Source organism: Eubalaena glacialis, chromosome 3 (assembly GCF_028564815.1).
Source record: "Eubalaena glacialis isolate mEubGla1 chromosome 3, mEubGla1.1.hap2.+ XY, whole genome shotgun sequence".
Lineage (NCBI taxonomy): Eukaryota > Metazoa > Chordata > Mammalia > Artiodactyla > Balaenidae > Eubalaena > Eubalaena glacialis.
In genome coordinates this window covers 12,080,837-12,095,816 of record NC_083718.1, presented here as the reverse complement: position 1 = coordinate 12,095,816, position 14,980 = coordinate 12,080,837, and the positions used below count along the sequence as shown (strand labels likewise).

The 14,980-nt window shown below is 34.1% G+C and overlaps 1 protein-coding gene across 1 annotated transcript; it reads right to left on the bottom strand.

Moving 5' to 3' along the window:
- Positions 1-2,451: 2,451 nt before the first annotated feature.
- LOC133087711 (cyclin-dependent kinase 2-associated protein 2-like) lies at positions 2,452-3,106 on the bottom strand. Its single transcript, XM_061185299.1, has one exon. It carries the CDS (start codon positions 3,041-3,043, stop codon positions 2,660-2,662), a length of 384 nt encoding a protein of 127 aa, XP_061041282.1. The 5' UTR covers positions 3,044-3,106; the 3' UTR covers positions 2,452-2,659.
- Positions 3,107-14,980: the final 11,874 nt, after the last annotated feature.

The window sequence follows — 14,980 nt, the reverse complement described above, 5'->3', positions numbered from 1 at the left end:
AAGTACTAACTCCATGCTTATTTCTAAAATTTGCATCTCCCTATAAAAAGTAACCTAACTTTGTCTTTTTCAAATCTTTTTATTTTAAACAGTGGTAGTTATCATTCCTCTGCGACTTTAATTTTGGGGAAGAAAAGTATACATGAGATACATGAGCTCAGAAAAAGACCAGATTAAATATTTTAATGATCTTATTGGGTAAAGTGACAAGGTTGGTGTGCCTGGCTAATGTTGACCCAGAGGACCCATTTTCTTCTGAACAAAAGAACCCTAGGTGTTTTTGTTCAGTCCTGGATTGTCAGACTTTGGAGTGCCTCTGGGATTATGACCCAATTCTGAGTTCAAACTGTTTGGACATACCAGTAGAGTCTGGGAAATGCAATATACTGGCAAGAAAACTCCTTTGGAAGAAAATATGTATTGTAATAGGAAAACCTGAAATGAAGTTTGAATCTTACTTAACTTTTTGTCTGCAAAAAGAATTATTAAAAAACACTCAGGAGCTAGCAGATAAAAAAGTTAGAAGCAGAATGACATTGTTTCATTAGCTATAAATCCAATAAAATATTGTCACAATGTAATATATGTTTATCTTACCTTAAATGCTTAATAAATTTTAGAATGTATATATTTAGAATATAATATGTCTCTATTTTCTACTTAGATAGCTATAGTTTGTCCCACTTTTACATTCTCAAAACTTTTACATTAACTATTTCCAAAAAAGTAGGATACAACTTATTCTCCATTCCATATCCATATGTTTTTCAAAGAATCGAATGCATAAAAAAGAACAAATTAATTTCCTTTATGTCACTTGCATTTTTTTAAGGAATTCTACATAGAAAACTTTGAATTTGTAAATAAGTAAGTTAAAACAGCCAAAAATATTTTCTAGTTATCTATCATATAAATAAATTCTTTGGATTGAATTAAAGCATAACAACAATTTCATAGCTGACGTATGACTTATGCACTAGGTATATATAGCCATATGTCATATCTATCTACAGATTATTAATAAAAAATTTGTGGACAAGATGACTAAGCAAATGTAAGAAGTCCCACCTCTCTCTCCAAATATGTATACAGAAATGCTAAATATAATCGATAAGTATACTTTTGAAAGTTTTAATTCAATAAAATTTTCTGGATATCAAAAATTAATAGCTATACACCACAGAGTGATTATCAGTTGTCATGATTTATCTGATGGGGACAAAGATCAGATACACTCTTGGATGACTGTAGTGAAAACACCATCATGGAAACTGCAGTTTAGGTAACAGGACTGGAGCTGAGGTGAAATATTTGGGATGGACCAGAAGGCATCTATCACACCCAGGAAAGAAAACTCGAAAGTATCTGCCTATTGTCTTAGCATCATTTCTGAGGTTAGTCTGTGTGTAGAAATGGAGTTACCTGTGAGAAATTACAGCTCCAGCCTCAAAAAGTTGAGTTACAGGGGACAATTAATATAATCACAGAGGTGCGAAAGTACAAAAAGAAAAAATGGACAATCAAGGAAAAAGATAATAGAGCAAAATAAAAGACATAAACAATGCTTGTATTTAAAATATGACATCAGGATGAAAAAATAGATCACAAAATAAGAAAGTGAAAATACAGAAATGGTATTGGCGGATATTAAATGATCAATATAGAATTTAAAAAATATTAAAATAAAAAAATACAATATATTTTTAAAACTTTAAGATAGGTAGGTAATTCAGAGGGTAAAAAATTGTATAAACCTTCAAATATTTAACTTTATTTAAAACATTAAATTTGTAGTCACTCATATATTCATCTATTTATTCATCATTCATTTATTCCTCCACATATACAATACAAACATTTACATAGTTATTAACAGTTTTGGCTAGCATTAACAAATTATACTTTTCTTCTGACAAATATAAAAACAAATATAAAAACTTAAAAATATAAAAAGTAAGCTATGGTATTAAATGCAGTATATATTACATACATCTTTTAATATTTTTTCCAAAATCTATTTTTCCTTATAATGGAATATATTATTGATCTGAATAATGTATTTTTATATAATGTGAGGAAAAAGTCAAATTTTGTTTTAGTCCAGGTGCATAGCTAATTATGACACCCACAATTTTTTTTAAAGAAACATAGTTTTCTCATTGAATTTTTTTTAAAAGTTGTGTTACATATCAAACTCAGAAATATACTCAGGAACTTAGAATGGCTCTCTAAGAACAATAAAAAATTCAGAAGATAAAGTAAAATACAGACATATTTGAATTTATACATATTTTTAAACATTATGCAGAAATTCAAAAAATAAACAAATGCAAATCAAAATGATTGGGAAGCTTTTTAAAACATGTATTAAAGATAAAGAATTCTTCTACAACGTGTAGAAATTATTTCTACTAGAGCGCGAGTTGGATCAACACTGTTGGCAGGTCACAGTGACCTCGCTGCTAACTCTTTTGGGGGTTTCCAGTTAGTGCTGCCGACTGGAGTGAGAGCCGCCCACTGGTTCCTGGAGGGCACCCACCAAAGGACACAGGACAGGAAGCCCAGGATGGGAAGTGCAACTCGGGGTGAAGGCCAGGGAGAAGCAGGTGCTCTGCAGTGGCCAGGAAAGGTCCAGATGCTGAGACGGAGTCGAGTCCTGTCACGTGCGGGCGTTCCGCTCTGTCTCTGCCAGGCACTCTCTGACTAGGGCCCGGGCATGGATGATGCCTCTCTTCAGGCGCTCCATGGCGCTCTTGCTGCCAGCATAGGTGGGCCGGATCTCTTTGCCCATCTCCTCTATGATCGACAGCAGGTCGGTGTAAGTGCCCTGGGAGCCCTGGGCGCCAGGTGGTTTCATTGCCTGCACATAGCCCATGGAGGGCGGTCCAAAGTCGTTAAACAGTGGTCTGAAAGGGGCAGCGGCTCCTGGCACCGAGCCCGACGGCGATGGGACACTTCCGGCTGTAGGGACCAGGGTGCCGGGCCCAGGGGTGCTGGAGCCGGGGGTGCTGCTGGGGGCGGGGGCGATGGGTTTGTAGGACATGCCCAACTCCTGGGTGCGGCAGACGCCGGCCGGCCGCTCCTCCCGGGTTGGCTGCGTGGCCAATCAGCCGCGCTCTGAATTTTTAAGGAAAGATAATACGTAAAGAAAAGTGGACCAAGGAGATTTGACTAGAAAACTCACAAACTAAGCATTGCAGCACACACATTTAAAGGTGCTTTCAACATCTATACTTGTAAGGAAATTTCAATATAATTTAAAATTAAAAGTTCACATATACAAAAGCCAAGAAATTTTAGTTCTGGAGCTCTATATGAGAAAGTAAAATATACCATTACCATAATTCAAGGATGATATATACAAGATTTAGAAAAAGATCAATTAAACCTATTGAAAATAATGAGACAAATCTTTGTCTAGTAAATGGTAAGAATTTTCATGTTACATTGTTTATTGAGAAAAACTAAGCTCTGTATGGAATGATTCAACATTTGTAAAATAGAAAAGGGAACAATCCCTCATTTGTAAGTGTGTGTGCACACACGTGTGCATATGTTTATGAGCTTGAGGGTATTGCTACTTTGAGGTGATAGAAGATGGAGAAGAAGAAGATTAGCAAAGGAGAAAAGAAGAAAGGTATCAGAATTGGAAAGGAAGAAGTAAAATTGTCTCTATTTACAGATGACATGATTTTATGTAAAGAAGCTGGATTAATTTTTAACTGAAAACAATATCAAACTATTTTTTAAGTAATGCATACACATTGAATATGTGTATGGCAAGGATTACAAGTCGAGATAGATAAAAATGTTTGAGGTCTATACAAAGCTAGTTTTGGACTTTCATCATCTTATTATAGTGTCTACAATAAACTATTACTTTAAAAAAAGTTATATTACTTTTTATCTTATGCATATTGCACATATTCAAACATCTTGTTAACTGAAGAGGTCCATTAAATAGAGCTATAAGAGTTATCTCACAGGGTTTATTAGCCTTTCAAGTGCAGCCTAATCCCAACTATTATAGTCACTTTGGAAAAATAATTACATTGTTTTCTCATACTAATAAAGATGTTCATTCAAGTTGTCAGCTAGGATAGATATAAGAAATCAATTTTAGCTGTGAAATTACAGTTTCACCTGGCAGTGGTCTAGGAATATCACTTACTTCATTTCTCATTCTGAGATATCCACAAGATATAACTTGGCATTTGAAATGCTATAAAATACGTGTATCAAGGAAACACTGGAACTTAGATTTTATCAGAAAACCTAGATTTCAGATATGTTTCTGTTTCCTCAGTAACGTATAATTACTCATTTCAATTAACTGGTTTTGAACCCAATCACCACATCAACAAAATTCATTGATCACATTAAATTATTAAGTTAGCTCCCAGCTCTATAAAGATATAGTTTCTTTAACATTTATGCTTTTAATGAATTTCAATTTTTCATTTATAAAATAACAGCCACTATTTTTAAAGTTTTTGTATATATTTCACTGAGTGTGAGAAATGCATTGATATTGTATTTCTGGGAACCATTTTTTCCCCATATATCTGAAAAGTCATTAATATATTCATGCCTTTTGATCTTGCTATTCTATTTCTATAAACTTATTCTAAGGAACTAATTAGAAACACACTCTGCACCCCTGTTGCTGCTCTCTCCTCCGTGGCTCCGAAGCTTCCCCCTTGCCCAACCCCCGTTCCCACCAGTGAAGGGGCTTCCTAGTGTGTGGAAACTTTTCCTCCTTCACAGCTCCCTCCCAGAAGTGCAAGTCCTGTCCCTATTCTTTTGTCTCTGTTTTTTCTTTTTTCTTTTGCCCTACCCATATATGTGGGGAGTTTCTTGCCTTTTGGGAAGTCTGAGGTCTTCTGCCAGCGTTCAGTAAGTGTTCTGTAGGAGTTATTCCACGTGTAGATGTATTTTTGATGTATTTGTTGGGAGGAAGGTGTTCTCCACCTCTCACTCTTCTGCCATCTTGAAGGTCTCCTTGAGATTATGCTCATTTTTAAGATTATCATTAAAAAGAAATAATTATTAAAACCTATTTTTAGACAGAAATTATCTTCAAGTATATTTACATGAACTCACCACAGATTTGTACAAATTTTAATTTGAGAAACACTGATGTATAGAAAATTACCTTTTTCAGGAAATAGCTGTCCAGATAGATTTGTGTTTCCTTTTCCATTGTGTACAGTTATTGCCGGGAATAGGCCATTCAGCCAAGGACTCTGTATTCCAAGTGCCCTTGTGATTAGATGCTATTATGTTTCTCACCAAAGAAGTATTAGTAGAAATGATGTTACTGTGTAGCAGAGAATTTAACTTTGCTCAAAGAAAGGTCTTTGCCCTTGGCTCCTAAGATATAATTGCTAAACCCTTGGGATGCCCTACCTTATAAATGTTCCTCTGTTTACCTGAGGACTTCAGGCCATGCCAGATAGTCTAACTATGTGATTTAGCATGAGGTCTTTAGTTCACATTACATGAGCTTGACCACTGGAGGTGAAAAGGTGGTTGGGACTGAGGTCAACCATGTAGGCAGTCAACCAGGTCTTGTGATATGCTCCAATAAAAACTGTAGACACTAAGGCTTGGGTGAGCTACCATGGTGGCATATTGTCACACATCCTTGCTGGGAAGTTAGCATTGTCCCTGACTCCACTGGAAGAGGACAAACAGAAGCTCCACACATGGAACTTTCCTAGACTCTGCCCGGTAGTGTCTTCCCTTGACTATATTTAATCTCTATCCTTTCCCTGTAGTAAATCATAACTGTGAACGTAAAAGCTTTCAATGAGTTCTATGAATCCTTCTAGCAAATTATTGACTCTGAGGATAATCTGAGGGCTGCAAAACTCTTCAGGTGTTGTCAGAAGTGAGGGTGTTTTAGTGGACTATTCCTTAACCTCACTGTCAATTTCTGGCTAACGAGTATAAGAAATGTGTGTACCTTCTCTAAGCTTAGAGCCTGTTCACAAACTTGATCCAAAGTATTTCCGACCCTAAGTATTTCCGACCTTTCATCTTTAAGATGAAAGAAGTCTGGTCCATGAACCAGGCTTGTGGACAATTAGTGGGAATGCTGCCCACTGACCAGGAATATCCAAATGACATTGTTTCATGAGCAAAAAGTGAACTTCTATTTATTTAATTGAAATTATTGCCAATATTATAACAGTATTGGCATAACTAACATACTCCTTATAAAGGTTTTAATATTTCTTTGATTGAGACACATTCTTTGAAAAAATGACATAAGTTTAAACAAAAAATAAACAAACTTGTTGCAGACATACCAAATAGTGTCTGTTACTATAATATGTTGACTTTGGAATCCATATTTTCTTGACTCTTTATGTCCGGAGTTCTGGTAGATGCATTTAGGGGTATTTTGGGTAGCAAAAATATTTTACTAGTAGTGACTATTCTCACTCAAGTGAAAACTATACCTTTCTTATCACTTATTTCTTTCAATTATAAATATACCTCCACATTAAGTTATAATATGAATGAGCAAAAATTATCTCTACATCCTCTATAAATTATCTTAAAAGAACATAATATTTTGAAATTTGTTTAAAGACACCAAACCAAAAAAAAAAAAAAAAAATTTAAAGACATTAAAATTGTCTGTCCACAACTTGGAATTTAATTCTACTTCATTGTTTCATTATTTCAACCAGTATCAATTGCCACTTCATTTACCCTAACTCTGTTTTCCTCTTATTCCTATTAGAATTTCCTTTGAAGTTTCCTGGCCATTGAAATGCAGCCCCAGGTTTTGGCCTCTATGTAGCCAGTAGTGTTTCAGATGTCAATACAACAGGCTGTGAAACAGAGTGTCATTAGCCTGAAAAAGGTGATTTATTAGCTTGCCTTCTAGCAAGTTTGAACATTCAATAGCTGCTAAAAATCTGCAAATAAAATAATACCGCTCTCTACACTGAACCTTTAAATATTTTTTTTAACTCAATATGTTCAAAAAGTAGCTTACTCACACAATGTTTCAAGCTTTTATATTAATTATTGACTATTAGAAGATGATAAATAGATAACAAGAGGAATTCTTTTATATCTGTAGTTAGAATTATGAATATGTTTTGGTCTTATTGGTTTATTTAAAAATCAATTCAAAATTGTCAATAGATGTCCATTCACTTGATGGTATAACATTTGGTAGGCTTAAGAAATAATAAGCAATATATATCAAATGAAAATGGGCAATCTACTTTCTGTGGTTCCCTTTTACAGTCGAGTTATTTAATAGGAATTTAGAAAAGTGAACTTAGGAAACACAGAAAACTTCCTAAGCAAGTAACACAAAAATGTTTTTTATTTCCACATCTCATTTAAATATGACATACAATCCTAGTTGAGAATTTCAGGTTTTCACTAGATTTTGTGAAGACAGAGGCACTATATCTATCTATCTATCTATATGATCTGAAAACAAATTCAAACTTTTTGGATCAATTCTTTTGAAAATATACTGTCATGAAAGTTTTATTCATTTAGAAATTCCCAGACTGATATTGCACCAAATTATTGATGTGTACCCTATAAAATTTTGACTAGGGAGAAATATGATTCAAACCCTTTTAAAATTCTTTTTGTTTCCTTGTAAATTTTCTCTCTTACAATGTTTGTTCATGTCAATGAGAAAGAATGGTCTGAAGCTTTTTACATTCATAGCCAAGTCAAGAATCACCTAAAATACACTTTAATAATAATACGATTCTCCCAAATCCAACCCTGCCTTTTTTAAAATTAATTTTTATAGGAGTATAGTTGATTTACAATGTTGTGTTAGTTTCTGCTGTACAGCAAAGTGAATCAGTTATACATATACATATACCCACTCTTTTTTAGATTCTACCCCCATATAGGTCATTACAGAGTACTGAGTAGAGCTCCCTGTGCTATACAGTAGGTTTTTATTAGTTCTATTTTATATATAGTAGTCTATATATGTCAATCCCAATCTCCCAATGCATTGGGGCCATCCCTGCCTTTTAATAACATTGATTCTGGATCAACACTTCCATCCTCCTCAGGGTCACTCACGTACCCATATGTGTCCACTTATATTGTAGTGATTCCCTTGAGACTCCTATTTTTACTATTTTTCATTTCAAAAACTTGTTACTGTATGTAGTTAAACCAGCAATGTTTGTATTTACCGTCTCATCACCACAATTCTCTTGATTTCCGTTCCTTCAAGTACCCTCATTCTTTCCACTAGTTCCTTATCTTGGTATATGCATGTGACTGTGTGCTTTCCAGTCTAAAGTACAACTTTACAATAGCAATTTTACCACGACTCCTCTTCTACATATGGGATCCATTCCACTGCTTCCTAAGGAGCTCTTAGGAGCTAAACTTTCCTCTTTGTACTCTACTTTCAGTGTTTTCCCAAAAGGCTGAGAGGCAGGGGGGATGTACCAAGGAACCCAAAAACCGGGAAAGGCATTAACATTGGTACAAAGTGGAGGTAGCAGTAATAGGAGTTGACTTATGTTGGAAGATGTGCAGATACTCATATATGTTTTATTCCATGTCTTGCTCCAGTTCTGCATTTCTCAGGAATGTATTTCAAAATATCTGCATATGTTATTGAATACCTCTGATAAAATATGTAAAGATATTAGAAGGCCAATATAGACTGACCCTTAGCCCAGATAACATAACCAAACTTTTTAAAAAGATATTATGCTTTCTGACCTTTACTTTCTCATCATCCATCCTCTCCTCCAATAATGAAGAGTTCCATCAGATGATTTCATTGACTTTCTATAGCTAAGATGATTAAGAATGACAATCTTTGTCCTAGCTGCTACCCACAGTCTGTGACTCTACTGAGCATCCTCTCCTTTTACCTATCAGCTTGTAGGAAGAAACCAGGTTTTTCTATTTTTTTAAATTATTTGTTACCACTTCTTTGTTTCCTCTGTCAGCTTCTCTTCTTATATTTATTTGTTCAGAGTTCCATCTGTGATACATTTCTGATGATCCATACTTGTTCTATAATATTTTGTCCATGCCTCTGGCTCTATACTACTGATATATGTGTGACTATATTTCCAACTCAGGTTGAGCTAAAAATGTATACATCAAGATACCTCTTAGATAATTTCACCTGAAAGTTTCCTCAAAGCTTAACTTCAATATGCCTAAAATTAAACTCCTTATCCTTTTTGCCAAATTTGCTTTTACTGCCATATTGCCTATCCTGTTGATGATGTATACCACTTTGATCAGATATCCATGGGCATTATGCTAAGTGAGATAAGCCAGTTACAAAAGGACAAATACTGTATAATTCCAGTCATATGAAGAAGCTAATGTAGTCAAATCATAGAAAAGAAAGGGCTGGTGGTAGGGGGAGAGGGGGAATTAATGTTTAATTAGTATAGTTTTAGTTTTGCAAGGTGAAAAACTTCCAGAGATGTGTTGCACAACAATGTGGATATACTTAACAATATTGAAATATACACTTGAAAATAGTTAAGAGAGTAAATTTAATGTTACATGTATTTTACCACAATAAAAAATTAATAAATGAATAACTGGATAATTTAGAACTAAATGCTTAAAAATAGAAGACACTCATATTTACACATATATTTTATCTGTCTAGACATATAGAAGTCAGCCTAGAAGCCATAATCCTGACCTTATTTGAACACTTTAATTTGGAATAAGTGTAAGAGATGCTTAGGCACCAGGCCTATGTTCATAAATCCCCTTTTCACTTTATAAGAAAACCATGGATTAATTTTCTAACAACTTTCCCTTCGTTATTATAGTAAGCTAAATAATAGCTTACAAAAATGTCAAGTCCTAATTCCTTTAAATGTTACCCTACTTTGAAAATGGGATTTCGAAGATGTGATTACATTAAGAATTTTGAGATGATGAGATCATCCTAGTTTAGCCTGGTGAACCTTAAATGGAATCATGAGTGTCCTTCTCAGAAAAGGTTCAGAAAGAAATCTGACAGCACGCACAGAGAAGACAATATGAAGTCAGAAAGGAGTGATGTCCCCAGGAGCTAAAAATGCCGGCAGCCACCAAAAGTTCAAAGAGACAAGGAATGGATCCTCCCCACGAGCTGCTGTAGGGAGTGTGGCCCTACTGGAATCTTGATTTTAGCCCAGTAACACTGATTTCTTACTTCTGGCCTCCAGAAATGTAAGAAAATAAATTTAAAATGTTTTAAGCTTACCCAGTCTGTGGTAATTTGTTACAGAAGCTACAGGAAAATAATACAGCTGCTAACTTCATAGGTACATGAGTTGTGCTTTGAATGCAAACAAACAAGTAAAAGCCATAAAATAAATGATACGGACTGAGTCAAAAAGAGCTAGGAAAGAAAGAAATTAAGAACTAAGAACCCAAGGGATATGGTTAGTATCTGAGAAAATAATTTGGTTATAGTATTAATCATGCAGTAATTTGCATTTGGCTAAAGGAAAATTAATTTCCAGGGTTTTCATACTATCATGCATAAATGCTCAATTATCATTTCAAAAAACGTAAGAGCAAAAAGTGAAGTAATTGAAGTGAATGGATAATTATTAATACAGTTTAAAAAGTTGCTAAAATTATTGCTATGAATCTAACAGCATGAGTCACTTACAGTCTCCAAGCTTTTCTTAAAATAGAGACCATGAATGAAGTTGCTAGAAAGGATATATATATAAGCACATACCATATATCATATTGTAATTTTTAGAAGAGATCAAAAGTATAGTCCTTAAGAGCAGAGAGTCTGGTACTAAAATTCCTCTGTCTAAATCCCAGTTCTGTTCTTTACCAGCTGTGTGAACTTGGGTAAATTACTTCCCCTTTCTGTGCCTTGGTTTATTCAATCTGTAAACTAGTGATAAAAATAGACTTCACTAGGTTCTCTGTGAATTAAGTGGGTTGATATTTGTATAATACTTAGAACAATGCCAGGCATTTAGTTCTTTAAAAATGCCTGTTAATAAATAAACAAGCACAACTAAAGTACTCCATTACCACTCAGGGCATAACTTAAATTTATGATTTTTAAGACACACTGGTGATTTTAAGAAGTTTTACCAATTTTACAAAAGTCTTAGTCTGTTCTGACTATTATAACAAAAATATCACAGACTGTGTGGCTTAAATAACAAACATTTATTTCTCACAGATCTGGAGGCTGGGAAGTTCAAGATCAAAGCACAGGCAGTTTCAGTCTGATGAGAGTCTGCATACTTGTGCACAAAAGACTGTCTTCTCCCTGTTTCATCACATGGTAGAAGGGGTGAGGGAGCCCTTTGGGGCCTCTTTTATCAGGGCACTAATCCCATTCATGAGGGCTCCACCCTCAAGACCTAATCACCTCCCAAAGGGCACACCTCCAAATACCATCACTTTGTGGGTTTCAACAAACGAATTTGGTGGAACACAAGCATTCAGTCAATAGCAATAAACAGCTGCTAGTTTTGGAAAACTAAAAGAAAAATAAAATAATACTCCCATATTAATGCTACATATTAGGAGTAACTTGTTTCAGAAATGTTAACATAGAAAACAAATATTTAAAACAGGAAATAGCCTGATCAGGGCATGCATGCCTCAGGATGGTATTGGAGAACTATAGATGAATCATGACCTGGACTCTCCTTTCTTTAGAATCCACGTAGGCAACTTTACTTTTGTTGAGATTCTTCCTTTGTAAATGGCAATTCTATTGAAAATGTTATAGCCATCTTTTACATTGATCTATTTTGAAAGTTTTTTTTTAATTAACATTTCTGAATAGACAGGTAAATCTCTTATGTGCTGATTTTAACAATTCATCTTTTGGAAAGGTAGCATGTCTCTAAATTTTAGGTATACTTTTCTGTAACCCCTGTATTCAACATGACTAACATAAATTTTCAGGAATTTAATTTACTGTAGAAAGTGAGTTAACCTAATAAATCATTCATTGTATTCTCTTTCTATTCAATCTCACCCTTCAGTCATCATGGGACAATAGACATTATGATTTTAGCAACTGCTGTATTGGGAAACTTAATTGTGGCTTTGTTATAGCAAGTGCCAAATATATCTGATTGTGTATAGGAACTTTTGCCAGGGGAAAGTGGCATTAATTTTTAAATCTCTCTGAACAATGAGTATATCATTGTCTTCAGCAATGTTTAAAATTTTTTTTACTCTTCTAAAATCAAAGTGTTTGGATCAAAGGTGAAAATTAAACTTTCAAACAATGATAAACACATATATTTCTTGTTACCAGCACATGCATTTGCATTCCTAAATTATATGTCATTTGCTTTATCTGGAATGTCCTCTCAAACCCTATTAATTTATTAAGATCCTACTCTCATTTCAAGGCTCAGCTAGGAGCCATCATCACCATCAATATTTTCCAACCACTTTCACCCAAATAGAGCTCTATTATTTGAATCATTTTGCACATGAGGTCATAAAAATTTTAAAGTTGAAAAAGAACTTAAAGCACAAGTAGACATAACTTTATATGGGAGAAATCCAGGTCCCAGAGGAGTTACGTGGCTTCCCCACTGCAACAAAATGCTTAGCATACACACACACAAAATTAGAGTTCCTGGCTGCAATTTATTATTAAAATAGTAGTTTTTATATTGTATATTTGTGTTTTTAGGGGTCCATGAAAATCAGTCAGGTGCTGCCAAAGAGGTCAATGGTGTTGTTGAATGACCAAGGCTTAGTTTCTCACATTATACTTCAAACCGATTTCAAACTAGAGTGCAAGGATCATTTTAATTTGTATTGTTTACATGAGTTTCAGTTAGAAGAAATGGTCTTATTGTTAAAAAATAAACTACTACATTGAAATTTTGCTCTTTTCCATGTACTTTTTCCTTTGTGTTGCTGTCTAGCTATCATTTATATATCCATTCATCCATCCATCTATCTGTATGAGTAGATAAGAAACAATGTATATTTCCTGTCACATGATTTTAATGTTACTGTCTTCAAAGGGAATGACAATGTCTTATATCATCTCCCACCTAACCAGTTGATTTACAACTGCCTAGAATAAACTATGTATTCAGTATAATTTCTGATATTGATGATAATGAGAGTAATGAAATCAGCTGAAGTGGAAACAGTATGTAAATTTTATATGTATCAACATTTGACATAACTGACATCAACATTAATTAATGAAATTAATGATTCATTAAATGAAATCAAATATCAGAGAAACATGTCTTATAAAGCAGAGTACAATAAGCATATGCTCAACTCTATTAAAGGCAGTTTAAGGTCACCTTAATAAATAACATTCTATCTAGTGTACCTATTCAGCTTTAAATTATAACTCTAGAAATTAAACATAACGATAATGAAAAATTAACTCTGTGGGTATTGAAATAACAGAGTCAAATTTATAAGGTGGCCTTTTGAAAATGTGTGCATGTAACTTTGTCATCGGTCTATAATGAAGGTACTAAAACTTACAATAGCTGATATAAAATTTCTATTTCTATCTCACATAATATTGAAGGAATACATAATTAGCCCAGCGATAATGGGTAGCTGTTTCATTTCTCATTACGTGGCTTTTATCTTTGGATCCATGGCTCTTCCAGGTCCTAACATAATTTTTGTATCCCAGCAAGTAAGGAAGGGATAAATGTACAAAAAACTGTTCAACCATGTTTCTATTAAGAAAACGTTTCAGGGATGTGCCACCGAGGCAGATTCCAAGGACCCCAGACTTAGAAGAGCCTCATACTTGGGTTAATCCTCTATTGTCATGATCTTGAAATTATTAATAATTTTTTAAAAGGCCCCTGCATTTTCACTTTGCATTGAACCCTGAAAATTTGTAGCTGTTCTTGTTAGATCGACCCAGACACATTACTTCTTTTCATCTCTTATTTGCCAGAATTTGGTCATATGACCACAACTAGTCCCAAGAAATACTAAGGAACATACTATCTTGCTGGCAGCCAATGCCTGCTAAAACTCAGGAGTTCTAATATTAAAAGAAGAAAAGAATATTGCTGCAAATCGCATTATTTCATTCTTTTTTATGATTGCATAATATTCCATTGTATATATATTTACCACATCATCTTTATCCATTCATCTGTTGATGGACACTTAGGTTGCTTCCATGTCTTGGCTATTGTAAATAAGTGCTGAAATGAACATCAGGGTCCACGTGTCTTTTTGAATTAGAGCTTTTGTCTTTTCTGGCTAGATTATCATACTAAGTGAAGTAAGTCAGACAGAGAAAAGACAAATATTATATGATATCACTTATATGTGGAATCTAAAAAATAGTACAAATGAACTTATTTACCAAACAGAAACAGACTACAGACATAGAAAACAAACTATGGTTACCAAAGGGGAAGGAGGGGAAAGATAAATTGAGAGTATGGGATTAACAGGTACACACTACTATATATAAAATAGATAAACCACAAGCATTTACTGTATAGCACAGGGAACTATATTCAATATCTTGTAATAAACTATAGTGGAAAAGAAGCAAAAGAGAATATAAACATACACATATATATGTATAACCGAATCACTGCTGTACACCTGAAACTAATACAATATTGTAAATCAACTATACTTTAATTAAAAAAGGAAAGGATGAATATTACTTGTATCTAGTGAATTCAACCACACTGTCTGCATTTTCCTTTTTCATTCCCAGAACATAGCAATAGGACAGGCACATGGTTGGTGCTTGGCATTTTGTTGTTGTTGTTGAATAAATGAACATGTGGATCAATAACTGAATCAACAGAACAGAAACAAACTTAAACCTTTCAATTTTAGGTAAATGCATGCATGCCATCAAGGCCATTAAGAAAATGAGGCTGGTCCAATCTAATAATATTAATATATCAGGTAAACATTTCCAAAGATTAGAAAATACTTCCAAAATTTTGGCTCATGATAAGCAAAAGTAGATAAG